The 18128-nt window shown below is 41.9% G+C and overlaps 1 protein-coding gene across 1 annotated transcript in view; it reads left to right on the top strand.

Moving 5' to 3' along the window:
- CAPN6 (calpain 6) overlaps positions 1-18128 on the top strand; it is a 57777-nt gene that overhangs the window by 24826 nt on the left and 14823 nt on the right. Inside the window, exons 3-8 of the mRNA XM_082322875.1 lie at positions 8359-8490; positions 8964-9172; positions 9560-9752; positions 13092-13285; positions 15006-15083; positions 16323-16518. Of these exons, the coding sequence (XP_082179001.1) occupies positions 8359-8490; positions 8964-9172; positions 9560-9752; positions 13092-13285; positions 15006-15083; positions 16323-16518 (1002 nt within the window). The remainder of the gene's footprint in view (positions 1-8358; positions 8491-8963; positions 9173-9559; positions 9753-13091; positions 13286-15005; positions 15084-16322; positions 16519-18128) is intronic.

The following is an 18128-nucleotide window of genomic DNA, read 5'->3' as shown; positions in this document are numbered from 1 at the left end:
GGTAGGTTGCTCTTTGCAGAAATAGAGTTAGGCTTGCTTATATCACCTGTTTCTCAAACAAACTATACATTCAATTTTTCTTGCAAATGCCCTCAATTTCTTTCCTTTCCATTGGAGAAAAAAGGCCACTTGGTCTGAGATGTCTGGACTGCTGGCACCCCTTTTGGAGCAGTTACCGCTTGCTAAGTAGCACTCCCAAATAAGCGGTTACAGCACACATGCAGACTAACTGCATAGCTCATGTGCGATGAGTCTGACTTGTCTGGGGCCCTTCCCCATATTCTGTGTATCCCCTTGCTCTCATACACATTCTAATCTCTAATAATGATTTTGAACTCATTTATGATTGATTTTATTAAATACTAAGGAACAGATTTGTAATGTCCTTATTCCTGCTGGTGGGCAGCTCATCCAACAAAAGCTCTTTTGATGTCTATGCTCACAGTAGTAAGTGTTGAATATCATCCAGCCTCAAGTAACATATCTACTATATCTACCTGTTTTTCATGGAGCATCAACATCTCAAAATCACAGTAAATTCTTGTAAAAGAATTTCACAAGAAAACTTTGGGTTAGTGGCCCCAAAATGGTGTCTTTTCTGATGGAAAAAAAAAATTACTTTTTTTCAAGAAATGGAAATATATAAATTTTTAGCCAATTAAAATGATGCTTTGGTTAAATTATTCTCCCCAAATTATGTCAAACTTGTAGTAGCTTTGGAATAGCAGAGAATGAAGTTCCGTAGAGGTTGGAATTGCTAATGAGTGAGACATGGAAGAAACAAGATATTCCAGAAAAAGTGGTAACATTAACCAACCAAAAGTGGCTTAAGGCTGCTCAGCATCTGTGTTTGCCACACCAATAATAATCTTTGGGACATTTTAACTTCAGATTACCAGTTAATACTTTTTTAAAAATTCAGGTAAAATAACCTCTTAAATAGTTATATTCTAGGTTTTAACCTGTGCTACTTTGGATGCATTTCCTATAACTAGCTGGGCCTGCTTTTGTGATATGTATTACTGGGTTTATTTGATGAGATCCTCATCAAAGACACAAAGGACAACATTTTGTGCAGAAACTGTTGAAAAGGTGTAGGCCTATTATGAATTATTACCTTGATTTGCATGATCAATAGAGAGGTAGGCCTCTCTCCAGTGTTATCACACTATGAGAGAGGTGGCAAGGTAATGACTGTAAATTGCCCTTGGAAAGAACGAGTGTTCTGGTTACAGGGGAGTTTAGGCACCTAGAGGAGAGAACATCACTGTTGCCTGAGGTGAATCCAGTCCTAAGAATTGGCATATCTGATTGCTGCTCATGAGGAAAAGTAACACAAATTGTAGTACTGAATTTAGAGAAGGGAATAGGTACCAGGGGAAAAAGGCAGGAGACAAAGGCTGTTGTCTGGTAAGTTCAGTGAGAAAAAAATGTTATCCTCAAACAAGGCAGCTTTTCTGTAAAAACAAAGTATTATGAATGTGCTGCAGTTCTGCAGAACGTTGATCTAAAGCATCACAAGCTACAATAGTGCTGCAAGAGGTGGTATGATATATTTCTAAGAGGGTCCTGGGAGAACAGAAAGTCTTTCATCATAGTCTTGAGTGATTTCGGGGGTGAAGCAGCAGAGGACTCTTAAGAGCTTCAGTAAACACTTTGTTACTGAGGTTCAGGAAAAGGTCAGCCCTACGGCACATCATTCGTACCCTTTCCAGCAACTGTCAGCATTCCGGATGAGAGCAGCTCTAGCGCTCCAAGGGTCAGGTGAAATCTAGAGGCGGCCAAGATACACACCATGCTGCCCAATGTTTGGGGTTTTTTCTTCCAAAACATTGATTCAGATCCTCCCCAAATACACGTGTCCCATAGGCAGGGCAAGGCTGAAACCCACGGCCTTCGCTGAGTATTAGTCACCACTAGCCCCGAACTGAAAACGGAAAAAAAGAACGCTATAAAAATGTCTGTGATGCATTTGGTTTTGTAACAGGATTTATTGGAGAGGGAGGAGGGGGAAGAAGCATTTCTCAATCCCCAAATAACCGAGTTTTCTTTTACACAAGGCTGGAGCAAACGGACATACTCTTCTTCATACAACTGTATGTACAGCTGGGTTTCTTTTTTAAGCAGTATTGGGCATTATCTTGCTCTCAGGAACTGCTGTTGCTGGACAATGGGCATGAAGTTTAGAGGGGAATTACAAATCCTGAGCTCAGGGTGTACAGACAGAAACCTGAGGGCTAAATCTTCCTTTTGTTGATTTACATGGCGTAACAACACTGATGATAAAGTCACTTCCCGATCTCAGCAAAGGCTGTTTCAGTCAGGGTCATATCTGACCCCAGTTTTCTTTTGATGGAGGTTTCTCTGAGAACTGTCCTCTGAGGGGTTAGAGATAGGCATTGTAACTTAAGACCTCTCTTTTTTCACTCCATAGGTGGAGGTTTTTTCAGGCATAACAAGGTTGCAAAAGGCTTTTTGCATGTATTGAAGTATCTAGTACAGCTGGACTCAGTTATTTTTCTTTTTAGGGCTAACTGCAATTGCCTTGGCAAACAGCCTGATCTGGAGAGGGTTTCTATAAACATGCCAGCACAGCTGGGATTTATTATAGGAAAGACAATCTCTTCTACCTCTTCAGCTACACAACCTCAAGTGCTGTCTTTGCTACCTTCCTTCAAATGAGGTTGGTTCATAGTTAGCTGTAGCCAAAGTCGAATTTTTGCAACCATATTCAGGAAGAATTGCCTTTCCCCTTGCTTCCCTACGCTGACCTCACTCTCTACAGGATTTTACTCAGTATGATACGAGGATGGGAGAAGAGAAGAAAATGGAAAGAATTCTCAGCTCTGACATAATTCAAACTGCTTTAAAAAAATGTAAGGGAATGGTGTACTGGGTTAAGTAGATCAGTCTGACAGAATCTAGGAAAGTGCCTGTCACTGTAGGTCTTGTGTGCAAGCAAAGGTAGATTATTTTTTTATGTTAGGGCTGGGTTCTTTAAAAGGTGCTGAAGAAAGTAAGCTCTAAATGCTACTGAATCCTTTGAAAATCTTAGTTGCAAACATGATTATTGCTTTATTTCTTCTTCCCTTTCCTTGAATCTCTGTTTTTATATCTGAGCCAGCTGACAGACCCTAATCCATTAAAAAATAATCTTTCCCTTTTCTCAGACATCAGAGATCTCTCATACTGTTTTACAGTGCAGCTTCAGTTAATGTCTGTGAAGACACATAGCTAATTAATTAACCCTTTGAATGTCTTTCTCCCTATTTATAACCAATATTGCATATTTTTTGGTTCATGGACATTGGTAATACTTATGACAAGAGATCCATCTTCAGAGCTAAGGGGAACTTTTTCCTTTAGCTAAATTATTCTAAGATTCAAAGTAGCCACAGCTACCTGAAGTTAACGCATATAGTTAATCAGTTATCTCCTGTACTTTTCTGTGGTGCTTCTGGTCTCAAATAAAACCCATCCTTCCCTCTTTCTCCCATAGTTCACATTGTTTTGAAATTTCCTAAGGAAGGTGTGTTGTAGCAAAGAAAAGTTAAGTTGCCATCTTTCATATTTGTACTACAGTCCAAACATTTTTGTATCTCAGTGAAATTCCTGACAGCAATTTATCAGACCTAAGCAGATGACTGTTAGTCTGATGGTATAGATTGTATTATAGAACGTATTGTGTCAGATACACTATTATATCAGCTTGATTTCTTTCCAGCATACAGTGGGACAGATCTTGTGGCTAAGAGAGGAGCAGTAGATCTGATATAGTTTGACTTTCATAAGACTTTGGCAATAGCTGGTATGTCTCTCCAAAGTATGAAAATTTGGATTAATTCAGACTTCTGTAATGGGGATGTATAGCCGATGAAATAAATGACTTGGAGCACTCTCAAGCTGGCGTTGTATCAATGGAGTCCTACAGAAATCTCCTTTAGTCTGGTACTCTTCAGTATTTTCATTATGACTTGGATGAGGGGCTAGAAAGGCATGTACGGGAATGCTGTAGGACACAGACTGGGATAGGATTGCAAGCCAGTTGACAGGGTTGAGAATTCAAACTTATCTTGATGTCTTGGGAAAACAGTGTGGAATAAATAGGATGGAATTCAGCATCACTTCATCAATGCAACCAAGTACAGTGCTTTGGCATTGACTTCATAGCTTGGTTTTGGGGAGAAAGAAGGACTAGGCAGCAAGTCCATAGAACACGATCAGAGGGTGGATCACAGTCTGAACACAAATATGTGGAGTTCAAGTGAAGAAGACAGAAAAATGGTACCCCAGCTTCAGTAAGCAAGAGCATCGAGCTCTGCTCAGCACTGCTAAAGCCTCATTTGGAGCATAGTGTCTGGATTTGGGCACCATACCTCACCAGTGATACAAAACATGAAGAACCAGTTATTAAGCCTAGAGAAGAGAGACTTGTTAGAGGTTTGTAGATCATATTAAGGGTTGCTGTAGAAAGGAAAGGTAACTGACTGTTCTCTCCATTCACAGAAGCCTTGGCCTTGTAGAACAGCTCAGCAATGCACTTTGCGGACCAGTGGAGGAAGCACGTGAACTTTCCCTCGTGGGCTGTGTTAAATGCAGGTTAGAGAAGCTTCAGTCACAGGTTAGGGATAGCCAACTGGGACACCAGGCAAGTGTTGGGACTAACTAATCTGTCAAGGTCTCTCCCACTGTTATCTCCTGTGATCCCACGCTAACTGAGTTTCTCATCTCCGGACTGCTCAGTGTTCTCCCAGTCTGCTCGTTAACCAGTTCATTTACTTGCTCCGTTACAAAGAGATGAACCAATTAACATCAGAAAAAGGGGTTTGTGAGCCACTTTATTTCTCATAGCATCAGTGGCTGAGTAACACTAAATGTCAGATATTTCAAGCCTATGCAGTGCAGCAAGGTGACACAAATAGACTTCTGTCATGCAAATGAAAGTCTGGTATGAAAATAAGAGCATCAGGGTTTTCAGCAGAACCATGAGCCTCTATAACCTCCTACCTCACTTTCAGACTCTGTCCAGCCTAATTATAGTTCTGCAGATGGTGTTTATTTTATTATGCACATGCATAAGGGGAAAACTGGGAAGAGCTCTGCATCTTGGATAGTGGAATGCTCCCTGTGGGCATAAATAATACAACAACTGCTTTTATTAGCGCTGTTGTATCAGAAATAGTGTGGCTATTACATGTTAATGATGTATAATAGGACCCAGTATCCTCCTTTAAACTTTTTCTTGAATGTGTAGAGATATTTCTGTTTTTTACAGCACAGATGATGCAGGCTGATCCTGAGAAAAGGGATTAGGGTTAAACCACTATGTTTGCAAAGGAGGTACTTCTAGGGGAACTCAGAACCCAAGTTCTTAGGTTGCAAGGCAGAGAAAGCATCGGGTCTCCTGAAATGCCTGGGCCACATCTTGCATCAGTGTCTCTTCCCTGTAGTTCCTCTGATGGTAGTTGGCTTGATCAACTATCCTAAATTATCACTGCTGGGACCATTATTGGAAAAGTTGGGTGGTTTGTTTTTTATTTTTTTATTTTTTTTTACATGCTTGGGGCAACCAAAAATACTTAAAGATCCTCACAAGGACTGCAGAATAATATATTTAAATAGCACATTTCTAACTGTGTTGGGGGAATTGTGGCTTAGATAGCTAATTCCATCTCAAAAGTATTCCTTAGAATTTGCTATACTACATGAGTGGTGAAAAGTGAAAAGCTCAGAAGAGAGCAAACAGCTGAAATTAGCTGTAGCTTGCACCTGAGTATTATTGTGCATCTCACCTGAGCCGCACAGTGACAGTCATCATAGAAGCTGTTATAATGGCTGTAATTAATGGCAAGAGAAACAGAGCTAATGTCATTTTCTTACACTGTTCTTTAGTCTCAGAAGTCCAGGGCTCCTAGGCAGTTTAATAAGAAAGGGTTTATCAAGCAGCATCCTGAAGAATTTAGCGACTGTGGTGGTAACAGGGAGGTGCTGTTTCTAAGTTCTGCTGTTCCATGTTTGCTTTGGACCCGAGTGGTCAGCAAATGCTAATCTCACCCATAAGTTTTGGCAGCTGACACATGCTGCTCTCTGTTTTTTCTCTGAGGACTGTGTGAGATGTGAGACACTCTTCAATTAAAAAATTACAGTTTAATGTGGTTATTTTTAGGAAAGCCAACCAAATAAGAGAAGATATTTGTAATACATGGTAGTGCTTAATTTCTTTCAGAACCAATGAAAGTTTTGGCTTCCTCTAGTGACAGAAAAGTTTGGACAATTTTAACCCTGAAAGCACAATTTATCCCTTGTTTATTACACTAACAAAATAACATTTTGAAAGGGAAAACAAATGAGAAATTATTATTGCCAGAGATGCATGGTAATGGGATATGAAACTTGAGTCTACCCAAGCTGGGTTTGGAATGTGTGCTACCACCATGAAGGCCAAGTAGTCAACTGATGTCAACTCCTGCAACAGGCAACTGGGTTGATGTACCTCAGCTGAAGTGCTAGCCTGAAGTTCCTGTTGCCATTCTATATCAGAGGATCCAGGCAGATTGAATGAATCCATCCATGATGCAGGTTAGTATCTTGCACATGTGCAATTTTCCTTGTAGGCACTATTTTGTTATTCAGAATTTTATTAAGGTCTGTTAATAAGCTTTGAAATTTCTCTAAGTGAAGACACATGTAAGAAATGCTGACAGAAGAACAGTGCCATATAATGATCAGTCTCTTGTTTCCCAAGAGGCATTTAAAATTTCTACCAATTGTTATTTAATGAGAAAGGTCTCATGCCAAAAATATCATTTTCTTAAAGAAAACAGCAGCAGCTCCATGCATTTGATACCGTGAGCTGACTTCAGGCTGCCATCTGCTAAACCAGCACGGGAAAACAGGCTTTCAGCTCAGCACTGAGGTGGTTCTTTTCTCTGAAAATAAGTTCAAGCTGGCACTGATTTGTCACAGTCCCATCAAAGGGAAGACTGAGAGGTTTTGACATGCCCGTGGTGTGCAGCCCCGCTTGGATTGCAGTTGTGGTACTTTGGGATCATCATCTATAATTATCAAAGGGCAGTGAGAATCCATGAGATAAGGAGCATAGCTCCTTATTCTGCTGCTGATAACAAACTGGAAAGACTGCAGTAAATTTGGAGTCTCCTGCCATTTTGAGGTGAGAGGGAGTTATTTATTCTGCATTTCTAATGCCTGGATATAAGGTAATTTCCTTCCCACAGTGTTGAAATTTAGGGTTATTCTTATACTGTGAAAGAGTGGAATTTCTGCTCTTCCATCCTCTCAACCAGTCAGGAAAAGCAATGATTCACACGAGAGTGTCATGAGCAATCACTGAGTTGAAACCAGTAGGTTCCATATCAATTATGGGACAGTCAGATTACCTGTTTTCTGAAGTGTTGCTTGGGAGGTTCTCTCTGGGACTGTGAGGCCACATATGTATCTGTTCAGTAGAACACCGTCTACCAAAGATTTCTCAGTAACAAATACAATACTTTGCAAAATGTACCCCTGTGGCTTTCCCATGTTCAATGATACTTAGAGGTGCTCCTTTTAGTGCCTTGATCTGCAGGCTATAAAGACACAGCAAGGGGCAAGCTAGTGAGGAGCAGGGAGACATCACAGAAAGAGCCAACTATGCTTTGGTGAGACTGCATGCAAATAGAGATGGAGCCAGGAAAGCAATGGGAGAGGAGGAACGAGCGGTTCTAATAAGAGCCAGATAAACAAGAAAGATGAGACCCAGAGAATGAGAGGCGTATTTCACAGACGTGTATTCTCTGTCTTCTTTGGTGCTGGGTGGCAGGGGTCATTGCAGTAACTCATGCTGTTGGTGGAGGAGGGTTTCCAGCACGTCAGCCAAGGGAGTGGCAATGAAAGAAGAGGGGCTGAGAGTTCTGGTGTCAGCAGCATCATTTCCTGCTGCTTTTCTTGATGGTTTTTTTTTTGGTCAAAGCCTTTCCCTGTAATGCTTCCTCCTTCTCTTTTCACTTACTTTCAGTTCATTAACTGCCCCAATGCCAAATAAGTCTTCCAAATGTTGAATTCATTCCAGTCCTCAAAGATCACCTTCAGCTGAGGGCAGAACTAGGAACTCTGGCAAAAAAAATTGGCAAATCTTGGTGTTTAGATAAGGCAACACAATCTACTTGTAAAAACTTAAATAATCCTGTATTCCCTGACTTTCAAATATACTCAGTGCCAGAGGGCTTTTGAACTTCCTGGTACAGAAACCACGCTTCAATGGGAACGTGATGCAGAACAAGCGTGGAGAGGAATAGCTGGAAGGATGCTGTGATCATTTCTGGAGCAGAGTCTCCAGTAATCCCTGGCTTGCTTTGTTAGGACCTCTGTGAAGACCCCCACCTGTTTGTGAATGGAATCAGCTCCCATGACTTACACCAAGGCATCCTGGGGAACTGCTGGTTTGTGGCTGCATGCTCCTGCTTGGCTCTGAGGAAGACCCTCTGGCAGCAGGTAGGTGATCAATGTGCTTGGTGCATGAAGTAAAGCTAATAAACCTTGGTTGTTTCCCTGCCTATCAGTCAATGTTTCTTCCTCCAGGACTAATGTGCCTCTGATGAGTGGTGAATTTTGGTGGATTCAAATCTTTCCTTGCCTTGGAAGTTCATTTTTCATGTTATGAGACCTCTCCACTCCACAGTCCCATTAAGAACCAAAGAAGAGAGATAGCAAAGCCAGAGTGCAATAGGTTCTGTTTGTCTTTCTCTGCAGATCAATTTGAATTTTACTTTCCTAAAAGATTCTTTGAAGTGGGACTATATTTAACTTTGTACCAAATTCACCCTCTTTCTTCACTGCTTTCTCTATTTGAGGTCAACTGCTCATGAAGCTGAATACCAGCATAGTGCCTGCTCCAGGGCAGTCTGCCCTCTGAATAAATCTTAACATAGTGCATTTGGTGAACTTTCCCTTGCATGGTTTCTCAGGTGATTCCAGACTTTAGCGAACAAGAATGGGACCCTAAAAACCCAGAGAAATATGCTGGGATTTTCCGTTTCCGTTTCTGGTGCTTTGGAGAATGGACAGAGGTTGTTGTTGATGATCTGCTGCCAGCAATCGACGGGAAGTTGATCTACTGCCATTCCAATGTGAAAAATGAATTCTGGAGCGCATTATTGGAGAAAGCTTATGCAAAGTATGAGCTTGTTCATTGTCCTTTTAGTCCTCAGTGCTATCCCTTCTATCCATCTGTTTGTTTTGTCTTTCGACTCTATCATACTTTCCATAAGTTTTAGGTTTGCTGCTAGTAGAGAACGTAAAAAAGATTGAAAACTCCTCCTTTAATCTGCATGGAGGAGGTGAATTATAAAACAATGCAAGGCACTCTACTTCAGCAGCCCAAAGCCTTAAGGATCATTACACTCCATTCCTAGAAACCCAGCAAAGGTTTATCTGCAATCTGCTGGTTTGTTCTGTTTTGTTTTTTCCTTGGTGAGACACAAATATATTACCTACATTGAAGCCAAATTAGAGCACTTCTAACATCCACTTGGTGACTGAGAATGTTCTGTGTTACCTCCAGGCTGGCTGGATCTTATGAAGCCCTAGATGGAGGCAGCGCTGCAGATGCAATTGTGGATTTCACTGGAGCGGTGGCAGAATCTGTTGATTTGGTACAGGGCAAATATGGTGAGATTATTTCTGAGCAGATGAAGCTGTTTGAAGACTTGCTGAAAGTGCATAAAAGAGGCGGGCTGATCAGCTGTTCCATTACGGTATGTATAGAGAGCTGGATTTAAGAGTTAATTTCAATGAAAAAAATCTGGAAAAAATACCATTATTAGTATAAGTATATTGAGTACGTCCTTCATTTGTATGCTTTGGAAAAGCTTCGTATAGAAAAAGCTAGCAAGTTGGCAGTGCTAATGTGAGGCAGCTAACTCAGATGCCTGCATTAGGAGGCCATGACCCTGAAGTTCCCTTAGTAGAGAGGTTATGGCTTTCCCAAGGGTGATGCAGGGTTGCCTTCTGGGAAAGCTTTACCTCTCTCCATTCATTTGAGGTGCTAGAAGGCAGTTGAGTAGCAGCTCCCAAAGGGTGCTATACGCTTCACAAACCACAGGCAGACAAGGGCCTTGCACAGCCCCTTGCCATAGGAGGGAAACCAATGACAACTAGGCTTAACTCACCTTCTATCAAAGTCTGCAATGCTAGGCCATGACTGGGTAGCACTGAAATTCTCACCTTGTCTGAAGGTGTTACCGCACGTGGAGGGCTAACAAACCATCATGGCACCTGAATATTTCCTAAAAGATGGCTTTTAAATCATTTTTGAAGTGCAGCCTGCGGAAAAGGAATCATTCTCTAGAAGTTGCAGGGTTGGCATCTAGGTGCACTTGAGCATCTTACTCCCATGCCCTCTGCTTCCAATTTAAGACCTTAGCTAAGGCCAATCTTATGTGGACTTAGTTAAATAACTTAAACACTTTGCTTTAATTTCCCTGTCTGTGAAACAAAGATCATATTACTGGAGCATTTAACTATTTCATACCTGTAGTGTAGACTGGTGGACCCCCAAGTGTTTGTTCATTCAGAAATTCTTGCGAGTATCATGGTAGTTGTGCAGTTGTCTAGAACAACAGAAAATCAGCCATGTTTGGAGATGCCTGAGAACATTATCTGTTTAGCTGGCCCTGGCCATGCACTGCCCTGCACCGGTGCCATGGTACCAAAGAGGAACATGTGGTGCCTTCTGGGAGATGAATTTGAACCTGAGAACTCAGCTGGGATAGAACAGGAGTCCTGAACTGTCCCTCCCAGCAACATCAGGCAACAGCTCAGAAGCAAATGCTTCAGGTCTTTGGTCTTTGTTTTACCTTTTTCACAAGGTCTGAATTTTTATTTAGAAAGAACTCCATCTGGTTTGCTCAGGCCAGGCTGGCAGAGCAGGCTTCCTGGTGTGAATTGTTGTTGTAAACATTGTTTCTGGGATGATAGGTTGCTCCCAAATGCTAAGGCAGTTCAGTTTCTTACTGTGGATCTGGTGACGAGATAGGCTAAGTACAGTGAGTTGTATTTTAAAAAGCAATTAATTAGAGAGTTGTAATGCCTTCACTTCTTGGCATTGTATTTCCGCCTGTCAAACACAGATGCTTCTAAACATTGATTACACAGGGGCTGTTCCTATTGGTTTGGCTTGACTCGTCTGCATTTATCACTTTTTGATAGATGTATTATACACACAGTGAAGCTTGTTAGGTATAGAATATTAAATACTCAAGTGGCTTCATTGCTGACTTACAAACATGTCATCATTTTTCTTGGATTACAAAATAGCCCTGAGCTTCACCATTTAGAAATTTGAACAGACAGTAGATGTTTAAATATCTCATTTAAATAAATAAATGACTTCAGAATGAGGTGGGAAAGGCAGCCCAGCAGTAAGAAAAGCCTAGGGGATACTAAAGGCAGCAGGAGAGGTTACAGACTCACATACTGTCAAGGACTCTTGTTTGCTTTTAGTTGTGAAAAATGCAGGGGAAGTGTTACATTGGAGAAAGCCCAGACCCATTGGAAATGTCAGCCAGTCTTGGTGTAACACATGAGCTGATTCTTTAGGAGCTGTTGCCGGTGAAAGGCAAAGAGGTCTTGGCAAGAGTCTCACAGTTGTCAGACCATCTGTCAGTTCCAATTTGATATAAATTTCTCTTTTCCTTTTTTTTTTTTCCTCCTGATTTCTTATCTTTGGGGACTGAACACTGTTGTATCAGTGCAACACCTGCCTTAGGAGAAGGACCCTGTCTGTCTAGACCAGAGAAATTTTGAAATGGGTAAAAACATCTGAGAAAGTACTATGTGCATTTCATGACTCTAATAAGTCCATCTCTCTCCACCAGAGAAAAGGCTTGCTTGATCATTGAGCTCTTAATTAGGTTATTACAAGTTTACACGCAAGGATCTGCACTGAGTCAAATCTTCCTTCCTCGCTGTCCAAGGGTGTGCGTGTCTTAAGGCCCAATGGGTTATAGCCCAGTACAGGTGAGAGACACTCTGGATATGGCTCAGTGCAGAGATTCCCATGCTGGCTCCAGCGAGGGTGTAATGAATCCAGAGGCATGACCATTTGGATTGTTTCTGGCTCAGAAGAAGGGTTATAGCACTGGCAGAGCTTTACTTTTTCCACTGTCCTGCCTGGTGTGTGTTGCTCAGCAGCAGCGTTGTACTGACTTTGTAAAGGGCCAGTCATTCAAAGCAACTCCAGCGTCTTTAGATGATACTGCTTTTCTGGTTTTAGATGTACTTAGATTTTGATCTGGATGCATTAAATGCAATTGTGGTCTTTTTCAGAGCTTGATAATTTTTACGTATTCTTCGATCAGCATCTGATCAGGCCTAGGTCATCCAGCAGGACAGTTTACTGCCTGATCACTGCTGGAAACTAGGCTTCTTATGTGAAGTCTATGAGGAGCAAACCCAGTTCCTAAGAAAGCCTGCAGATCTGCCAGTTGCCACGTAAGAGAGGCCTGCCAGGTCACGAGTGAGGTACAGGACAGGTTTGACAAATGGCTAGAAAGTTTTCTTGCCTGTGCCCTCTATTTTTACCCACTGCCAGTAGTTCTCCCTGGGTATCAAATTTACCCCAACACAGAAACAGGCATTGGACTCACCAGCTAAATCCTTAGGCCCTACAAAGTGTCCAGTTGAGGACACCACCAGACAGTACTATGTCTGAGCACAGTCATCAATATCCAGAAGACCCATTTTGTAAAGATGACAGGATTTTGGAAGGGCTGATAAAGGTTGTCCCTCAGCCCAGTCTTTACCTCTCTGAGGCCAGGAGGAGACAGAACGGCTGTAGCAGGCAGTATTCTCCTATGCTCTGGGCTTCTGTCTGCTAGGACTTGTCCGGCATTATCATGCAAAAGACCAGACTAGTGAGCCACTAGTTTTGAGCCCCAGTGCTGTTGTTTTCCTGCGTAGTCAAATCACTTGGGAAGGGAGCATACAGCTCTGAAAGAAAACAAGCCTTCCCTGTCCTGCCCCTTGAACACGTAGCTGTCAGACCCTTCAATGATGTGAGTTCTTTTTTTTAATTGTCATCCTCGGTGCTAAAGGCTTCCTCTGGCAGTACCAATGAAGTGGAGACAGAGACGGGTCTTGTCATCGGCCATGCCTATTCAGTGACTGCAATTCGGAAGCTGCGCCTCGGAGAAAGGCTCGTATTCTCTTTTAAGGCAGAAAAGCTGTTCATGATCAGGCTGAGGAATCCCTGGGGAAAAAGAGAGTGGAACGGTGCCTGGAGCGACAAGTAAGTGCTGCAAATCCAGCATCAAAGGAATGAAACTGTGATTAGGGCCACTGGACGTTAGATGCATGGTTAAACACTGTTGAGACACAACGTCAGTCTGCAATACTTAGCGATGCCTGAACTGTTGCACCATCTTTTCCCAGGTATAGCATTCTCTGAGCAAATGAACACATTTTGGAGGAGCCAGGAGGTTATGGCTTCCTGGACCTTAGTTTACTGTATACATCACTGTTCTGGCACACTGGAGCAGGAGTAGAGAAATAGCCTACAATTAAGGTGATGAGTCAAGAACATGAGGTTTGTTCCCAGCTTCGCCACTGAGTTTGTCTGTGACTCAGTTTCTCATCTGTAACTGCTAGCTGCTGGAGATGGTATATGTCTTTTATTCTTAGATAATTTAAGGGACTGGTGAAAAATGCTGTAAAATTGCCACATTTGTGATTTCTTGAATTATTTTCTTATGAATTTTAATGTGGACCATGAGCTTAGCAGGCACCCCAACAGAGACAGAAATGTTTGCTGGAGGGGATGTATTCCATCACTGGCAATTTACACATGAAAAACATTTAACTAGGATGTTACAGTTCAACACTGTGCTTACCAGCCACTGTTAGTATTTAATAATGCAATGTTCTTAGCAACAGCATATTGAGTTCTTAACTTCCTTACTTTAGCTAGCAAAAATCTATTACTTTCAAAGAGTTTGGTTCAGGTTAAATGCGAAGAATGTGCAGAAGAGCTACTGTGTCTTGCTTATCTTAAGCCTTTGTGGTTCCCTGCTAGCCCCTCTCTTGGCACAGCTGCCACTCATTCCAGTGGAAGCACTGAGGAGTCTGAGGCTGGCCCACAGTTTTTGGCCTAACAGAATTAAACTGAGAATTTCCAAATAAGTTAAGAAAATGTCTGTTATGGCCAGCAACCTCCCTTCCCTCCTGCCAACCACCTTCAACTTTATCCTCCAAGTACTTTCGGAAAGGGAGTGAGGAATTGTGGCTCTGTTTGCCTAATGTAACACATTAGGGAAGGGGCTCATACTGTCTTCTATCATGTTGTCTGATTTAAGCATCAGATTGCTTGCACTTAGTATCCTGTGCTCCCCTGCAGTCAGTGGAAAGAGGCAGGTGCCTCCAGGGGACAATGCAGAGCAATAAGTATATGGTAATGCAGGCAATGAAGTGTCTATGCAGTGTAGTGGGAAACTGGACACTAGGCTCGTGCTGCAACAGTTTCTTCTCAAAGGCTCTCTGGGGAAATCTCAGACCTCAGGCCTGTTTGATTTAAGGAGATTGAAAGACAAAGAGAATACGAAGTGAAGGGTTCAATAAGCTCCTGAGAGGGAAAATCAGGTTTCTTTTGAAGGGCCTTCAGGGAATGGAGTCAATCTCATATGACCTTCCAAACCAGCTGTTTAAGTGTCCTACGGGAGGGTGTGACAACGGAAATCAACAAGGTTCTGCTCTAGTTGTGCCAATTGCCCATTCATCTCTTTCTTTTTTCGTAGCTTTCAAATCAATTAATGTTTTAAAACTCCTCCTGTAAGCCCCACACTTTCTTCCTGAATGTCATCTGTCCTTTCAGTACTCCAATGTTACCCTTATAAGAAGGGACCATGAGAGAATTTTACTTGCAATTTTTTTCCAGGTTGAAAGTATTTAATTTAAGTTATTAATCATCTTTGTTGTTCTTTTTTCTGTCCTCTTTTTTTTTTTTTTAATTTTAGTTCTGAGGAGTGGAAGAAAGTCAGCAATTCAGAACGTAAGAGCTTGGGACTCACTCTCGAGAATGATGGAGAGTTCTGGTGAGTGGGAGTCATGTGAACGGTTTGGAGATACTAGGTGCACTGAGTAATCGTTATTAATTCTGCCATTTAACAGCTTCAAAAACAACTTCTCCAAATGGATAAGATTATCCAGTCCTGGCACAAGGTCTGTTTCTTTTAAACTCTCTAGGGATGACAGAGGAGAACAGAAAAAAAATTATTAAAAACTAGTAGAACAAAATTAGTAGCTCTTAGTAAATGTAAGTTTCAAACACCCTCAAAATCTATCATCTATATTTAGGACATTCACTCAGAATCCAAGACAACGCATGTGCCAGTTTACATGACAGAATGCTAAATACTGAACACACTGTCAATCTTGTTTACTGACTACTGTGCCTATCTGTAGGATTTCTAGGTCAACCATGGCTGAGGTATCTGTAAATACAATTGCAGCCAATGAATTTTGATATTTGCCGGTGTTTTCCAGCATGGGCACAAGTAGTGTTCGTTCTCTACAGAATCTCTAGAACTCTAATAATTTTAACTCTGCTTAAAGCTTAGATACCCAAGGCAGTCCAGCAGCTTCTTCAGTAGGTCATCAATATTGCATCAAGTGTCCTGGTAGGGCTTAGTATGAAGAGTCTTCTGTTTGCTTGGCTTTGCCAGAACTGGCAACTGGAAGCCAGCTGTAGGGTTTGGTGCTGGGCCATTAGTGAGCCAGGACATGGTGGTAGTTCAGAGATACCAAGCTGTCAGAGGAGATGAACGCCTTTTAACTGCTCTGCAATCCAGTCTGTCACTTTAGCAGGCACAGGTTATAAGACTGAGATAGTACTACATAAAAGCTACGTCCAGAGCACTGAGGTTTGAGTCATGCTCAGGGACAGTCGTAATAATAAGGACCGTAATAATGAGGAGTGGGTAGTGCTTTGGTTGCAGGTAATCTCTTTTGCCTTTGTAAAATATATGTTATCAAATCCAGCCTGGTAGATACAACCTATCCTTTAGGCTTAGGTGCTGCAATGGAACAAATCCAGAGCTGACCAAACACACTGAGGTGATATTTCTCTAAATTAAGTTCTAAGATAGTGTAATTGTGGCTTCACGAGTATTTTCACATGGAGAGCTTTCCAGTGAATCAGTTTGTCCTCTGGACAGCTGAGCAATGCCTCTTCTTAAATTACTGGAAGATTTCATGTGTTATTTTGGCTCTTTGTGTGAGTATCACTGTTTATTTTTAAATGAATATTACTTTCCTGATGTCCCATGGAATAGGATGACGTTTGAGGACTGGTGTAAGAATTTCACTGATGTGGACATCTGCCGGATTGTGAATACCTCCTACTTCAGTATCCACAAGACCTGGGAGAAGGAAATGATGCATGGGGCTTGGGCAAAGAATTCGGAGCCCCTGCTAAATCGCTCTGGTGGATGCTTTGATAACAAAGAGACCTTCCTTCAGAATCCCCAGGTGGGAACCCCTGTATTTTGTGAGGTATTGAAGTGTGTCCCCTTTAACTAGGGCTTCTGAAGTATCCACCCTATTTAGGAGTTGCCAGTGACTACTTGACAGAAATCTCATTGCCAGTGTCTGTCCTCTGGGAGTATGCTGGTTCACTGCAGGTTTCAGTGATTTCTGTGAAATCTCTCAGAAGAGTTTAGATATTTGTTTAGGACTGATCATGTTTGGGGCTGATGAGTCAGACACACCAGGATTAGTGAAGTCCTGCCTGGACTTCTTTCAGTTTCCCTGGTGTAGAAAGGCAGCAAGTCTGATTTTCTAATGACAGAACTCCATTCACTTAACACCCTTAAACAGCCTGAGGATTTGGTCCATGGTATTTAGTTAGTATCCCTTTGCATTAATCTAAGACTCTGAAAGTATCTAGTCCTTCCCCAAGCTCACCCTCTCATCAGCAGTACAGAATTTTCCTTGTCTCATCCTACCTGATAACTTGCAAGCTCTTCAGTTTATCTGTTCATCCATTCTTACTCCATTTCTCACCTTCTTTTCATCCCAGTGCATGCAAATTCAGGCATAAAACTTCCATTACTGTCAATGAGATCTGGGCAATTACTGCTTTAGTTATTACTTTGAAAATTGACCTTTCTGTTCTTTTGTAATTCACCACATACTTCAGATTAATTAAAGATGTTCTTGTGTCTGCTTCTCTGCACTTGTATGGGAGGTTTCTGTCTGCACCCCTCGGTTTTCATAGCAGGATATTGGAGAAGTGCAGCCTTTGCTGTTCAGACTAGGAGTGGATCTCAAACTCCCAGCTCATCCTGTCATATAGGTGTAGATGGAGAAGCAATTCTTCACTGCTCTGTCTTCTGTCAGTGCCTCATTTCCAGCAGGCAATTTTATTCAGTTATTACCCTTTATGATTCTGGACGTATTCCAAGTGCTTGTCTGGGTCTCATTTGTAAGTGTTTAGCTGCCACAGAGAACAAAATATACACGTTACGGTTGAGTGCAATGCCTGATGCAATGGAAGTTCTTTTTATTCCAGTGTTATCTCTAGGTTAGTTGATTAAAAGGCTCTTAATAGCAGTGCTGGAACACATTTGTGTTAGCTTAGGGCTGTTATAAATTACCGTGGCATATACAACCATAGTCCTGAGATAATCTCTGTCTGTTCTCCCTGAGTGAAATGTCTGACACTGAGGCCTCCTGTGAAGTTTATCTGTACGGAGAGAGATTGTGACACTTCCAGTCCCTTTAAAATGAGGGAATTTAAGCCAAGTATAAATGTATTCCTACAGCTACCTGCTGATTTCCAGATTATTATGCATTAGGACAGCTGAAATGTCATCAGATCATCAGAGTTGCATACCCCTCATCCGACCAAGAGATCAATCTTGCACTCTCACCGTTCCCCTTCCACACCTCCATTTGCCCTGGAACACTCTAGGCTATGTGACAAGGTAACACTGCACATGGTTCAACAGGGACAAGAGTTAAAAGATGCCTTACTGGGTGTTGCTGCATATTTATATCTCGCTTTGTAGATTCTCTCTGCAGAGGCTCTTTACAACCCCTAGGGCTCTCTTTAGGGTCCTGTGCTTTCCCTGCCACAA

This window comes from Platalea leucorodia, assembly GCF_965183815.1.
Source record: "Platalea leucorodia genome assembly, chromosome: 10".
Classification (NCBI taxonomy): domain Eukaryota; kingdom Metazoa; phylum Chordata; class Aves; order Pelecaniformes; family Threskiornithidae; genus Platalea; species Platalea leucorodia.
This window is presented reverse-complemented; position numbering and strand designations above follow the sequence as displayed.